A 14,397-nucleotide genomic window follows, 5' to 3' on the forward strand; every position below is an offset into this window, starting at 1 on the left:
AGCCATCTGTTTTTGTCTTGTGTCGGGTGCCTCCTTAGATAAAAGAGACACTGGATCCAGTTCTGGAGCCCATCCTTCTGAAGCAGACCTTTATGTCTTGTGGCCGTATGCTGATTCGACTGGGAGACTCCGATATTGACTACGACAAAAACTTCCGCTTCTATATGACGACAAAGTTGGCTAATCCACACTATCTACCTGAGGTAATGCTCTCTTATTGAGAGCAATGAATGTTATCCTTTCGTTTAAACCTGTTTTCTTTGATTCTAGGTTTGCATTAAAGTGACAATCATCAACTTCACTGTGACCAAATCTGGCTTAGAAGATCAGCTGCTCAGGTATGCAAACCACCATGGCCACCTGTCTAGGAGTCACACTCATGAAGCTTGCACTCATTCTCTCTGCTTAGTGATGTGGTGCGTCTTGAGAGTCCACATCTGGAGGAACAGAGGAATGAGCTGATCGTGCGCATCAACGCAGATCGCAACCAGCTGAAGGACATCGAGGACCGCATCCTCAAGCTTCTCTTCACCTCGGAGGGAAATATACTTGACAATGAGGAGCTCACGCAAACCCTCCAAGAGTCCAAGGTATGCTTTTACAATCCTCTTTCATTTGCCCAGCACCTGCAGTCAGCATTTTTGGTTAATATTTTTCATTCCCACAGGTCACCTCAGAGGCTATTAAAGAGCGTCTGAGAGAGGCCGAGTCCACTGAGGAGATGATCAACACTGCTAGAGAGCGCTACCGACCCGTGGCTACCCGAGGCTCTGTCCTGTATTTTGTTATTGCGAGCTTGTCTGAGATCGATCCGATGTACCAGTTCTCCCTCAAATACTTTAAACAGGTTTGTGTTCGCAGAAAAAAAGGTGAATTGAAAGTGTTAGTCCGTTCATTCCTGTTTCTAATAGGCCTTCTTTGACTTTCAGCTCTTCAACACCACCATTGAAACATCGGAGCCAAATGACGTGCTGGAGGAACGTCTGCAGATCCTTCTGGATCAAATCCTGCTCAACTCCTACATCAACGTGTCTCGGGGCCTCTTTGAACAGCACAAGCTCATCTACAGCTTCATGCTGTGTGTGGATATCATGAAGCAGCGTGAGGAGATCTCTGAGGCAGAGTGGCAGCACTTCCTGAGTGCAGCAGCCTCTTTAGAAAAGGTGAGAGCTTTTCACTGCATATTAATCCTTGCATTCTATTCTTCAGCTTCCATTTGACATCTGAACTTGGTTTGTGGAAGTGGTAGTCTGAGTCAAAAGGTCAATGGGGATATTGGGATGCAGGGGTGGTGCATCCATCCATGTGATGAAGTGAAATCCAGTTGAAATTCATTCTTCCAGTGAAATTGAGTTTAGCCACCATATTATTTTAATTATCTCTGACTTACTCATGATAGGAATAAACAAGTCGAGAAAATTAGGTTGCACAGAATACATTTTTATTTCTATCCGCAGAGAGTTTAACTGGCATGTACTCAATTGATGCTATGACAGCATTGAGGATTCACCCTCACATCATCCACTAGTGATGGGAAACCTCCTGTGCTGCTGTGCATCCTGGGAAGATCAGTTTCCAACAGCCTATGTTGTCTAGTCAGTTTTGGAGTAGTTACGCAAAACTAAGTTATACTTTACATATTACTAGTTATTATTTAAATAAGTCATGCCTTTCTGTCGTTACTCACTATTTAAGTTTAAAGTAATTACTTACACTACAAGTTAAACAAATCTCAGATATACCCATTATGTAACCTTAAACACATTACAGATTTTGCCATGATGAAATAAGTAATGATAAACAAAATTCTTGGATCAGCATAACTCAATTTTGAGCGAGAGGACATGGACATCATATGTTGTTAATTCGTAATACTTGTTGAAAGTAGCAATGTAAGGGCATTTTACGGAACTTTTAGTTAGAGAGTTCGGGTTGGGGTTAGGGTACAGTCTATACTGTATATAGGGTATATATATCATTCTCTTACAGGTCATTGAGGCAACATTTTCACGTGTAAAAACAAATAAAAGGTGTTGTTTCACTCACTGAGTAAATAAAATCGCCATTAACCATTGGAGTCATAAAAATGGCTATAATTCATGGCTAAACATTTTTTTAGAGCCAAGGCCCGGTTTAATGTCCGAGATTATTATTACAACATGACAATGTGATGCGGCCGACATGGAGCCTGCAGCCCGTCATCAAAATCTCGAATCTCAAATTTGCTGCAATGAATGATGGTCTGCCATTCAAACCCATTTCAAAGAAGAAAAAAATGGCAGGAATGTCAACAAAAGTCTTCTACAGCCGCTATGAAAGAAATGTGTGAAACATTCTGTCCAAATTTCTGAAAAGAAACCATTCTATGTTTGTAGTTTCAGGTGGCATCTAAATTTGAGACATTTTCATAAGTAGTGGATATAGTTGTAATGAGCTGACTGTTGACCTTCTGTTTAGTATCATATTGTCTGTGTCAAGTGAATGAGGAACCACCCCCACATTAAACTACATACATTTAGAAAGGATATGTTCTGTGTTTGCCGAAAAGTGTATTTTAACAAACATGAAGATGGACCTCCAAAGGAATGCTATGTGAAATAGAGGTGGAAATGTCTTAGAGGTTACTAAGACATTTCCACCTCTATTTCACATTCGCTGTTTTTTTTTTGTCTAATTAATGATTTTATCTTGCCATGTCTGGTTGAGCCATGAAAAAGATCGGTGCAGTTGTGTGCTGGAGTCCATGCATTCTCAGTGTGCGCCAGCAGTCAGCCTTCTTCATCATTATTCTGACCGTGTCTTCACCTCTGTGTCCTCCATCTCCCCGCCAGCCATCTCCACACCAATCTTCTGGGATCACCTTTCATGTTTTTAAATGTCCTATTTGTACATATCTCTCCCCAGGATTTAAGCATTTTGTTTTCATTCCATTGAATTTTATTCAAGCTATTGATCCCCTCTCTGCCAGGAATATCCTGAGCGCCCAGATGTACCGTGGCTTAGTGATCTTGACTGGAGGATGTGTTGTGAGTTGGAGGACGCACTGCCATGCTTCAAGGGCTTTTGCAAGGAAATCACCAAGACTCACATACACATTACACTTGGTATCTGGACCTGCTTTTCCACCTTATTATTTCTGACTCACAGTTATTTGACATTGTTTCCAGGTTTATAATAGTCATGAATGCAACGTGTATCTGAATTTTAGGACGGTTTGAGGCGTCTTTAAATCCAAAGGAGTGGCAGGACTATGTGTCAGAGCTGCCACCACTGGGAGAAGCCAAAGGAAACGAGATCTGTGGCCACTGGAATGAACGGTTGGGTGCATTTCAGAAGCTTGTCATCATCAAGAGTTTCATGGAGGAAAAGGTGAATTGATATTGTGGGAGAATGTTTAATTGTAAGGAGATTAATTCTTTTTTTTCTGTTGCTGTCCAGGTGGTGTTTGCCTCGACAGAATTTGTGATTGTCTCCATTGGGAAGCAGTTTGTGGAACAGCCCCCAATTGACCTGGCCAATCTCTATAATGATATGTGCCCCTCGACGCCCCTCGTCTTCATTCTGAGCACTGGGTCCGACCCCATGGGGGCCTTCCAGCGCTTTGCAAAAGAAAGGGGGGTTTTAGAAAGGTACTAGAAAGTATTACAAGAATCCAACAAAGTGTTTTTTTTTGTTTCTAGGAATATGTAAATAGGTTACAGATGACGGACTAGAATACGGCGCACAGATTGTTTGTATTTGAATCTTCTCTTGGGTTTTGAGGATTTTGGCTGTTTGGTTGGCACCGTCTCGCCTCTTCATGTTTCCAAACCATCTGCTCTCCCTAACTGTCTCCAAACATCTCCACATGAGCTGTCCCTCTGATATCCTCATCCTTGTCCTTTGTATTCACTCCCAAAGATGGCCTCAGTATCTTCATCATCTCTGACTCTTCAAATCTCTGGTTCAGAATCTCTAATCCTTATATCATGGCTGCTCTCACGACTTTCCTCCCAAGCTTGCCTTTCACTCAGTTTTTTTGTCTTTGTTGCTCAGGGTGGAGTCAATTTCTTTAGGTCAAGGACAAGGACCTATTGCAGAGAAGATGATTGTGGCCGCTCTACTGAGTGGTAACTGGGTCTTTCTTCAGAACTGCCACTTGGCTGTATCTTGGATGTTAGCCATGGAGGAGTTGATCAAGACTTTCACAGAACCCGGTAAATTAACAAACCCTCAAACTAACTTTTTTTCATACACATTTTTATTCCTTTATTTTTGTCTTGCTTTTTTCAGACATGGACAATGCTAGTTGTTTACTTTATTTTATCATTAACAGACAAAGTGTCACCATTGGTGATCATTTGGCACATCTACATAGTTTCAGGAACTGTCTGTAAGGAAACTATCTTGGTTCCATGACACGGTATTGAAGGGTTGATGAGGTTTCATGAAACAGTGTACTGATTTTCAGAGGCCACCAGATGGCACTCTCTTCTGTAAAATGTTTGGGCTTGACAAGTAATACGATGAAATCATTGCTGAACCAAGAGCGCCATCTCGTGACCGCTGAAAATTAGGCTACTGTTTCATTAACCCTACAGTACTGTTTTATGGTGCCTCATCTAGCCTCCACTACCAGAAACACTAAACATTGAATCCAGAAAATAAGATGTTAGCTGAAGTATCACTCATTTTGCCAAACCCAGTTCTTCGTATTGGCAATGTTTCTCAAATAATTTCAGCCAAACGTCTTCCTTGATTGTCTTTGTGAATTTCATATTTCTATCAAAAACACATCAGTGATTCATTCTTTTATTTCCTGTGAAGGCACATCCATCCACGAGAACTTCCGTTTGTTCCTCAGTTCCATGCCAACCAAAGTGTTCCCTGTTACAGTCCTGCAAAACTCTGTCAAGGTACTGAAGCTTTACTGCCAATGAGCAGTTGCCGCATTGACATTTGCTCAGTTATTATGAAACGTCCTGGAGTTTGGATGCCAAGTTTGGAAAGTGTAAAGAATCTATTGCATAATAAGTTGATAACAAATGGTCGCACTATATGCCAATAATTTATTACGAGAAAGGTGGTGGACGTTCAAAACATTGACTTCCTGGGAGGGGTGCAACCGCAAACAACTGAGCAGCACTGCATTAAGGTCATGGCTATTCGAATCAGGCTGCATGTTCCACCGTAAGTTTGGAGATGTGTGAAATTCTACCTTGTTCTCTGTACATTTCATGCAACTGAAGAATAAAACGGCTTCAGACTCACTCCAAAACAGTTCCTCCTCCAGCTTCAGAATGGTACTGCAGGACAGCCAACGCTTTGTTCCCCAAGCCAAACCATTCAGTCGAGGATGCCCTCCCTGCATTGTCTTCTACTTCTTTCTCCTGTCAATGCAGTTGTGCACAGAATTCCATATACAATTTGTTTGACCTATATTTCAGACGCAGTCTGTATCCACACTGTTAAAAAGTGTTTTACAAATCACTTTGCTCAGTCAACAACAATACATACAGTACGCCAAAATACCCAAACAGTGTGGTAAATCATTGTGTAGTGTTCATAAAATAAATGAGTGTAAAACGGAGAGGACACCCTGTAGTTATGTAGCAGTGACATAATGGTTTTTGAAGGTTGCAAATAGGTCTTTATTGAAAATGATGACTCTTATTACGAGTCAATAATGATTGCGTTTCCACCTTGAATCAACCCAACAGCGCGTCTCCTTCTGCCCTCAGGTCACTAATGAGCCTCCCAAAGGGCTGCGAGCCAATATGCGGCGAGCTTTTGCAGAAATCACCAATGATTACTATGAAGAGCACGTGCTTCATCGACAGTGGAGGAAGATTGTCTTTGGGATCTGCTTCTTCCATGCAATCATCCAGGTGAGCCGCGCCGCCTTTCAAAGACACTGTCGAGCGTTTCTTTTCACTTTTCACTCGCTTTTATCTTCCTTCCCGTCTGCTTAGGAGCGAAAGAAATTTGGTCCATTGGGATGGAACATTCGATACGAGTTCAATGACAGTGACAGAGAATGTGCTCTGCTTAACCTCAGCCTTTACTGCAAAGACGGAAGTATTCCATGGGACGCGCTTATCTACATCACTGGTGAGGACACACATGGACATTCAGTCTGAGCAGTTCCTCATTTACCATCGGGTTTACATTCGAATTACTCTTTCAAGTGTTAATTTCCATTATGATTAAAAGTATATTGCCGTCATCCACATTTTCAAAATTAAAACTCACTTAATTTTCGGTTTTAAAGTATGAATGAATCAACTGTTTCTCTTCATTACAAAGTGGTTTACAGTTTTAATGTGTTTTTAGAGGTCCAGCAGGCCAAATCAGTCATTGCACTTGTGCTGGAGTTAGTTATTTACTATTGACGATAAAGTCATGACTAACAGAATTCAACGCGTTGTTTCAAATTACCGTAATTCCTCACTGGTTTATCCTCACGTCATGTCATGACGGTGAGTCCCAGATTCACCTCCTCATGAGGTGAATCTAGATCTAGATTCATCTATCTATCATCTAGTTGTCTGCTGTAAAATGTTTGACAAGTAATTCATTGAAACTCAATTGAAACGCACAGCATTTCTAAAGCAAGAGCGCCATCTAGTGGCCTCTGAAAGTTATTATTATTATTATTATTAATTACACTGTTTCATCAACCCTGCAGTACTGTTTCATGATACCTCATCTATCTATGATAAAAGAGGTTAACTTCATCACCATCAGTTACATCCGACTTACACTATTGAGGCTTTATTTAGAAAATGTGCTGCTCACAACCCTGAAATGTCAGATGAAAGTGAAAGGGACCAAACACTTTCTCTGAGAGAATTTCAGCAATTCTACTGCCAGATAAACCCAGAGCACCTTTATGTACCTGTGGTCATTAACTCAGACAGACTTTATAGCCAGAGCGCTCATTTCGTCGCCGTAATCTGGTCCCATCCAAGCACGATGCGAATCATCATGTTTTACATGAAGCAGCGTTGCTTTTGTCTTCCCAGTGTGCGCCAAATTTTCACCGCCTGCAGCATCAGCAGATATTCCTCAGATTGTCTGCTCGCCTCCTCTTACATAACAGTGTCTTCCGGCGAAGTGTGCTCCTCCACTCCTAATACATCACTGTCTGCTTTTGTGTTGGCTTGCTGGTATCGATCTTTCAGATTCCTGCACCAGAAGCAGATCAAGAGACCATTTCGGTTGTTGTGTCAGTTGGAGTTGATGAGTCAGGTAGTTAACTCTGAAAAAACAGGACATTAGAAATGGCTTTGCTTTTGTCATGTTGTTTATCTTGTGCTTAGACAAATGTGCCCGCGGTCTTGTTTGCTACTTGTGTATTTTTCACACCACTGGGTGTCCTGCTAGGATGTGTTGCAGTCTGAAAGGTCCCACAACTCCTGAGGGACTTCCTTAAATGACGTCGCATGAGATACTTACGGATTTGTCTTTGCTCATGTGGGCTTTCTTGTGTGTGTGTGTGTGTGGTTTGTCAGGTGAGATCACGTATGGAGGCAGAGTGACGGACTCTTGGGATCAGCGTTGTCTCCGAACTGTCCTTAAAGGCTTCTTCTCTCCGCCCACTCTCGAGCCCGGATATGCCTTTTCCCCTTCAGGTACGGCCCAACTTCAATTTATCAGTTGTTAGTAGAGTGCACTGGTTTCTAAGAGACAGTTTTTTTTGCCACAAATAAATAAATAAACATGAAGAAGCCATTTCAATTATTTTTACGTAAAAAAAAAAAAAGAAAAGAAAAAAAAAAAATTCTGTAATGAATTGGAGACAGGCTTGTCATTTTTATTGTTTTCTTTGTATATATTAATTTGTCCTTCTTCAGATTCTGGTAGCATTTCCGCCTCCGATAGTTGAAAGGTTGAAGGTAGAAGAGGGGTAATATTAAGAACACCGTAGGGCCCCACTTGACCCATACTTTGGTCTCTTAAATTATCTTTTTGAAATCTCACTGAAATAATAAACATTTTTATAACAAGTATATATACATATATATATTTGTAACTTAAACATGGATGGATAAACAGGATGATAACAACAACAACAAACATGGAGGAATCCCTGATCAAAAGCAAACAAAAGCAATCTGTTTGCTTTTGTCCAGCGATGTTTTTCACTACACAATGGCCAGGGTTTCCACTACTCTGAATGTACTTGAAATTCTTATAAAACTGAAATTCTTATACAAATGTTTTCATTAAAAGAGCTTTAGTTTAAATATGGTGATAGAAGTTACAAAATATATATATATATATATATTCTGTATATATATATTTTTTTTCAATTCAAATTGAAGAAAAAATATTCTGTTTATTTATTTATTTCAATAAAAATGCTTCAGAACAAAAAAAAAATTCAATATCATTACTTAATAAACATGTGTGTGCATGTGTGTTTTAGGGACCTACTATGCCCCAGATACGGATGAATTGGCAGAATGCAGGGATTATATTGAAAGCCTTCCCATCATCGATGATCCTGAGGTCTTCGGCATGCATGAGAACGCAAACTTGGCCTTCCAGGTATGGATTAATAACCGCAAGTATTGATTCAGAACTACAGTATGTTCTTTTCTGTGTGTACCCTCTTAGCGCCAAGAAACTCAGACCATCATCAACACAATCGTGGATATAAACCCTCGGTCGTCAGCGCAGCATGGGGCTAAAAGCAACGACGAGATCGTGTGCGAGCTCGCTCAGTCTATACTGTCCAAAGTCGTGGGTGAGAATAAACTTCAAAGCTTGTAATTCGGCAGTTGCTGGTTTGCATAGTGGGTATCATATTTTTGACTGTGAGCAGAGCGTCTGGACATGGACAAGGCAACGGACGCTTTGTTCGTCAAAGACAAAAATGGGCGACTGAACTCACTGACCATTGTGTTGGGCCAGGAGGTGGACAGATTCAACAATCTGCTGAAAGTTCTCAGGGTAAGACACAAAAACACCTACCAACTCATGCGTGGTCTGTTTGCGTTACAGGACTCTTGTGCCACTACTATTGTCTCTGCTATTGTTTCTGATGCCATGTTTACATTTGATGTAACTATAACATAACTCTGTTATATCAATCAAAACATCTAGATTTAGAGTTGTTTTTCATCATCCTGCTCAGCTGTTGTGCAGAAGGAGGGGAGATTGTTGAAGCAAATCCTAAAGCTAAAAGGTCTGTCCTCTTTTCTTCGACATCAGCGGTGCCAAGAGAGGTCACCAGGGTGTTCCAAGAGTCTGAAAGCCCCTGCATTTGATATTCATCCAGAAGTGCCGAAGGCTTCGGCTGCTTAACAGATGTCACGGCTGATAGGAATGAGAGAAAGAGCACTAGACAAGACTGGTGGACTCCCTCCCTACTTCACATCGCCTCCAAGGCACACTGAACTCTGAGTTAAAGAGAAGGATGCGGCCACTTTTACGAGAGTTACTGCAAAGTTCGCCTGGGTTTGATGAGTTGTTTGTTTACATAGCAATAGCAGTAACCAGCAATTTTTTGCAAAACAAAGTCCAGATCAGAAACTTTTGGTGGTAGCAGCTCACAAACACAGTCAGAGGGTCACAGCAGCTGATACTCATGCAGCGTTCTGTGTTGTGATATATGCTTGTTGTGGTGAAAATAAATGCTTAACTTGCTCAAACTCAGTCAGCTGCTGCAGTGGAGATATCCAGCTCCCTGGTGTGTCTACCAAGAGAGTGGTGTACAATACTCATGAATGTGTCTTTCTCGCTGTCAGATTTCGCTGATCACCTTACAAAAGGCCATTTCCGGATTAGTGGTGATGTCTGAAGAGATGGACAGAATCTACAACAGCTTCCTCAAGAACCAAGTCCCGTCCCACTGGGCCAACTCTGCTTACCCTTCTCTGAAAACCCTGGCCTCCTGGGTTCGGGACTTGACCTTCAGGACCTCCTTCATCCAGGTTGGTGGATTAGAGCAAGGCAATCCAAATCCGTCCTTGTACATTACAGAGTACCTTTTTTGCCAAATGCAAAACAAAGATGGTAGTACTATCTAGTGTAGGTCTCAGTCTAGTTCTCATTTCTGTTCTGTTCATTAAAAATGTCCAAGTATTTAACCATGCATTTACTGAGATATTTGTGGGTCCAAAAAAATGTTGCCCAGCAAGTTTGACATATCAATGATGCTAACGCAATAGAAACATATTTGTGACACAATGAGCCTTCTGGGCATTTATCTCTCCTCATGCATTATTTCAATCTCTTTGGCTCATCTCCCATAACCACAGCAATTCTTCCGTACCACTGGACTGAAAGTACATCCCTCGGTCATAAAATTAGCCTCCTCGTACACACACATGGACAAGACAGAACAAAAAGAAAGAGCTCCACATCATCGATGTGTAATTCACTGTGCCGGCGCAGGTTGACTCACTGAGTCGTTCTCGGGTCCCTGAAGTGACCGGACGTTCTCCACGGCTTGTTAGACACTGAAGGCAGCATATTTAAACTGCTGGGTTATTTAAAGTTGTGCGTTTACAGACCACTCCCTCTCCTCTGCTTTTAGTCTTGGATTGAACACGGCAATCCCAAATCGTTCTGGATATCTGGGTTCTTCTTCCCTCAAGGCTTCCTAACTGGTAAAAGTTTCTCCTTTGATCATGACCTTTTTGACCTCAGTGGTCAAACGCTTAGGATAAAAATTCCTTAGTTTAGAGCTTTTCAAATGCTCGATTTCCTCTCTTCAGGCGTCCTCCAGAATCACGCCAGGCATCACAATCTGCCCATTGATGAGCTCAACTTCCGATACAACATGGTGCCCGAGTACATAGACCAGGGGGCGGAGACCTACGAGTGCGAGATGTACGAGGACAAGAAGGTAGTGTCTCAGTAACCAGTAGTCTTTACTGGTGGTGAGAGATGTTCGCAGTCCGATAGTAAAAGTCTGTTTTCGAATAATTAATATGTTGAAAATAAACGTTTATAACATTTGCACAGATAAGCAAAAACAAATGCTGCTTATACTCCTAAATAAATGCAAATGTTTTGTATTTCACTTTTTACTTTCGCTTTGTGATATTTTTAGACTTGAATGTGGGTCATTTAGCCACATCACACCCTCTTAAACCTGTTTGGTAGCAAATAGGAAAGTCTCTGTTATAGTGCATACCAATGCCCAACAGTTCAGCTTCCGTCACTACATTGATTTTATTTTATTTATTTTACCCAGTATTATTGTCCTACACTGATTTTTTTTCGACATAATTCGTATTATCAACATTCAGAAGTTTCTTCTTCACATACTTGTGAGGAAGAGGCTGCACTCGGTAAGTGAATGATACAGTATGGCCTATTAAATGTTGTTAAAGTACATTTTTTGTCGCTTTAGTCCCAAGAATATTGTCTTTCAAATGTCAGGCTTGGTCGCTAATGGTAACTTACTTGTCAGAAGCGACTGGATTTCCTGGTGCTGTCATGTAGCTCTTGTGGATGACTGTATGGCTTCTCAGCGCTGCTGTCCAGCTGGCCAACCACAGTATGAACTCTAAAACAAAATCCCAGACATATTTCAACTTCTCGTGTGACTGTGGTAACAGACAGTGTTCAGGTGTGAACAGTCATTGAGGGTTGAAAACCTCGGATGCCATTGATCTAAATGACTCGTGCTTGCAGTTACCAAAGCCAGAGAATGGTGTGCTGGTTCACGGAATGTTCATGGAGGCAAGTCGCTGGGACGACGACAACATGGTGATCGAGGACGCATTACCTCGGGTGATGAGCTCAGTGCTGCCCGTGGTCCACTTCGAGCCGGAGCAGAACTATGAGCCCGAGCCGGAGCTGTATCACGCACCCCTTTACAAGACCTCCGCACGTCAGGGAACTCTTTCCACCACAGGTAACTCAGTTAACATCAATCAAGCAAGCGTGAGAGTGGAATCAATGAGGGTTTGTGCGTCTCTCAACAGGTCACTCAACCAACTTTGTTGTGACTGTTATGCTGCCTTCTCACCGTCCTAGCGACTACTGGATTTCCAAAGCGTCGGCTCTCCTCTGCCAGTTGGATGACTGAAGTTTAAGTTAAGTTAAGGTTGTATTTGCAGCTCTAGTTTCCTGCACCGAGAACGTGACTTGTACACATATACAGTATTGTAAACTCGATGACATGGCAATGTTCTCTCCATGCTGCGAACGTCACATTCTTCTAAGGCAAAACAACAGCAAGACAATAGATTGGTGTGTTTAGTGAATACGTGGAGTACACAGACTGCCCCCGGGGGAAAAGATGAAGCGTTGGACCAGGAACTGTGGATGTTCGAACAGCGATGACTAAACACACAGATGGCTAGCAAGTACAGGCTGCTGAACCAAGGGCAGGAGAAAGTACAGGGGCAGCGATGATAATTCAATGATGGAATAAGGGCATGTAGCGACAGAATACGGTTCCACAGACAGAGAATATGGAGCAGCGAGACAAACCCAGTGGTGCAAAGTGAAAAAAGCATATGGGAACATTCAACACTGACCGCCATTAAAGAAGTAAACACAAACTGGAACTTACCTCAGGTTATTTCTGTGTATGCATAAAATGTCAAATAAAAAGTATCCACAGGAATGTATTCAGGCATTGCTGTTGCAATTCCCCCTCCATTTTCTACTACACTTTCTGCTTCGATTATTCCCATTTACCTGCCTCCCTTAGTCTCATCTTGCAACCATGACTTCACGCTTTCTTATGGTCACTGAGCATCAGCCACTGAGCCTTGCTGTATTCTACCTCTGAGTCAAAGGTTGTTTTGTCTGGTGACATTAACAGATCCCTCCAGAATATGATTGACTGTTGCATGATTCTGACTTGCCATATCTGCAGCATGACTGCTACGTGAGTTTTCGGAGATATATACTTACAAAATCTGTTTTTTTATGCAAAATATATAACTAAAAAAAAGTTTTGCCATGTCTCAGTGGAGAGCTTTTTCTTTGTTCATTCTGAAATCGTATCAACATTCTGCGGCTGAGCCCCAAAAACATGTTTTACCCTGATGACTGGAACTTTTTCAGATACCGAATGAGTTCAAAGTATTCACATTAGCTGGAAATTACACTCTGCTTCCCCTCCGGGCTTCATCGCTTCTCCAATCTCCTTCAGCTTTCAAGCAGCAGCCACGACACAGAAGTGAGATAATGCTGCGCTGCTAATGCCCTCTTCACGCCACATGTGCTGTAAATGACTTGGCAGTTGCTGTCCTGTAGACCCGAGTAGTTTCTTGGTGTGGTGACTTCGGATCAGATCGGTATCTATCGTCTGTGGTGATGGCAGTGTCAGTCTGTGCTTCTCTTTATGTTTTGAAATCCTGGTTATATGGCAGTATGTCATTTGACAAGCCCATGACATGAACAGGTTTATTCTTGTTTGTTTGGAAGATATAAAAGATGCTGTTGTGAACTCATGGTCTCATGAAGTTCAGCCTAGTCCGAAGTCATTAAACACAATGCAGGTCACTGTGTTTATCACAGAGCAGTGATTTGTCAATAACCCTTGCACTGGCTGGTGTGAATTATCATCGTCCAGTGTCACCATGACGACACTGAGTTTAAGAGGCGATGACTTCAAATGCTAAAATGTGTGCTAACACTTAAATTCTGACGAAAAATGGAGATCCAGACGGGGGCGATGAAGTCTGAGGCATCAAGGGCAGATTAAAACAGAGAGCTGACATGAATATTTGACAATTCCTCAGCAGGTTTATTAATCTGTGAGGTGCCGCGACAGGGGCTCATGGTTGTTTGCTGAGTCAGATGTGTTTGCAGATTAGTCTAGACTCCAGGGGTCATTCTTCCGTCGGAGCGTGACTCTTCAACTGTCGAACAACACCGGCTCATAACGGATCAGCAGCGGAATGAGATTTTTAAACGCGATTAAACTTTGACTCTGACCCTGTTTCCTTGTCTTGAGTTAGCAGACTGAATATCTGGGCCAGTCGGTCCATTCATCCACACAGACGAAACAAACTTAGCAGTTGACCGACAGTTCCACAATGCTTTGCGGAGTGACCTTATATATTGTTGTGTATCTCCTCTTGGAAACAACTTGAAATTGCAGTGAGTTCTTCCTAGTAGAAGTTAGTAGTTAGTGTTGGGCTGGTGAGGCTTCATGAAACACTGTCCTCAGTTTCAAAGTTCAGGAGGTGGTGTTCTCGGTTTTAAAATGATGATGTGAGGTTTCATTGAAATGTTTTCATCTCAAGATTTAAGAGCAGAGGGCGCCATCGAATTCACTCTGTAAATAAAGACTGTTTCAGGAAGCTTCACCAGCACATCGCCAGTTTAAAGGCAGTAATTAAACTGGTGTCACTGAAGGTTACAAGTAAAAATAAATTAGTGGGACTTTGAGAAAGCTGCTAGTCACGACCCTGTGGCTCATGATGGCGTCATGAGGTT

At 42.0% G+C, this 14,397-nt stretch overlaps 1 protein-coding gene across 6 annotated transcripts in view; it reads left to right on the top strand.

The window, feature by feature from the left end:
- The window catches only part of LOC128754060 (dynein axonemal heavy chain 6-like), a 42,903-nt gene extending 30,073 nt beyond the window's left edge, over positions 1 to 12,830 (top strand). For 2 of the 6 annotated variants that reach the window (XM_053856381.1, XM_053856380.1), the window contains exons 62-82: positions 39 to 203; positions 271 to 338; positions 410 to 590; positions 668 to 847; positions 930 to 1,163; positions 2,969 to 3,104; positions 3,209 to 3,369; positions 3,439 to 3,629; positions 4,036 to 4,196; positions 4,807 to 4,895; positions 5,721 to 5,867; positions 5,952 to 6,090; positions 7,494 to 7,613; positions 8,411 to 8,532; positions 8,602 to 8,731; positions 8,810 to 8,937; positions 9,735 to 9,920; positions 10,526 to 10,598; positions 10,707 to 10,837; positions 11,632 to 11,854; positions 11,925 to 12,830. In XM_053856381.1, the coding sequence (XP_053712356.1) occupies positions 39 to 203; positions 271 to 338; positions 410 to 590; positions 668 to 847; positions 930 to 1,163; positions 2,969 to 3,104; positions 3,209 to 3,369; positions 3,439 to 3,629; positions 4,036 to 4,196; positions 4,807 to 4,895; positions 5,721 to 5,867; positions 5,952 to 6,090; positions 7,494 to 7,613; positions 8,411 to 8,532; positions 8,602 to 8,731; positions 8,810 to 8,937; positions 9,735 to 9,920; positions 10,526 to 10,598; positions 10,707 to 10,837; positions 11,632 to 11,854; positions 11,925 to 12,028 (3,069 nt within the window). In that variant the 3' untranslated portion in view covers positions 12,029 to 12,830. Of the gene's footprint in view, positions 1 to 38; positions 204 to 270; positions 339 to 409; positions 591 to 667; positions 848 to 929; positions 1,164 to 2,968; positions 3,105 to 3,208; positions 3,370 to 3,438; positions 3,630 to 4,035; positions 4,197 to 4,806; positions 4,896 to 5,720; positions 5,868 to 5,951; positions 6,091 to 7,163; positions 7,231 to 7,493; positions 7,614 to 8,410; positions 8,533 to 8,601; positions 8,732 to 8,809; positions 8,938 to 9,198; positions 9,437 to 9,734; positions 9,921 to 10,525; positions 10,599 to 10,706; positions 10,838 to 11,631; positions 11,855 to 11,924 lie in introns of those variants that run through there. The other 4 variants (XM_053856382.1, XM_053856383.1, XM_053856384.1 and 1 more) reach the window with 3 other exon arrangements.
- Positions 12,831 to 14,397: the final 1,567 nt, after the last annotated feature.

Source organism: Synchiropus splendidus, chromosome 2 (assembly GCF_027744825.2).
Source record: "Synchiropus splendidus isolate RoL2022-P1 chromosome 2, RoL_Sspl_1.0, whole genome shotgun sequence".
NCBI classification, from domain to species: Eukaryota; Metazoa; Chordata; class Actinopteri; order Syngnathiformes; family Callionymidae; genus Synchiropus; species Synchiropus splendidus.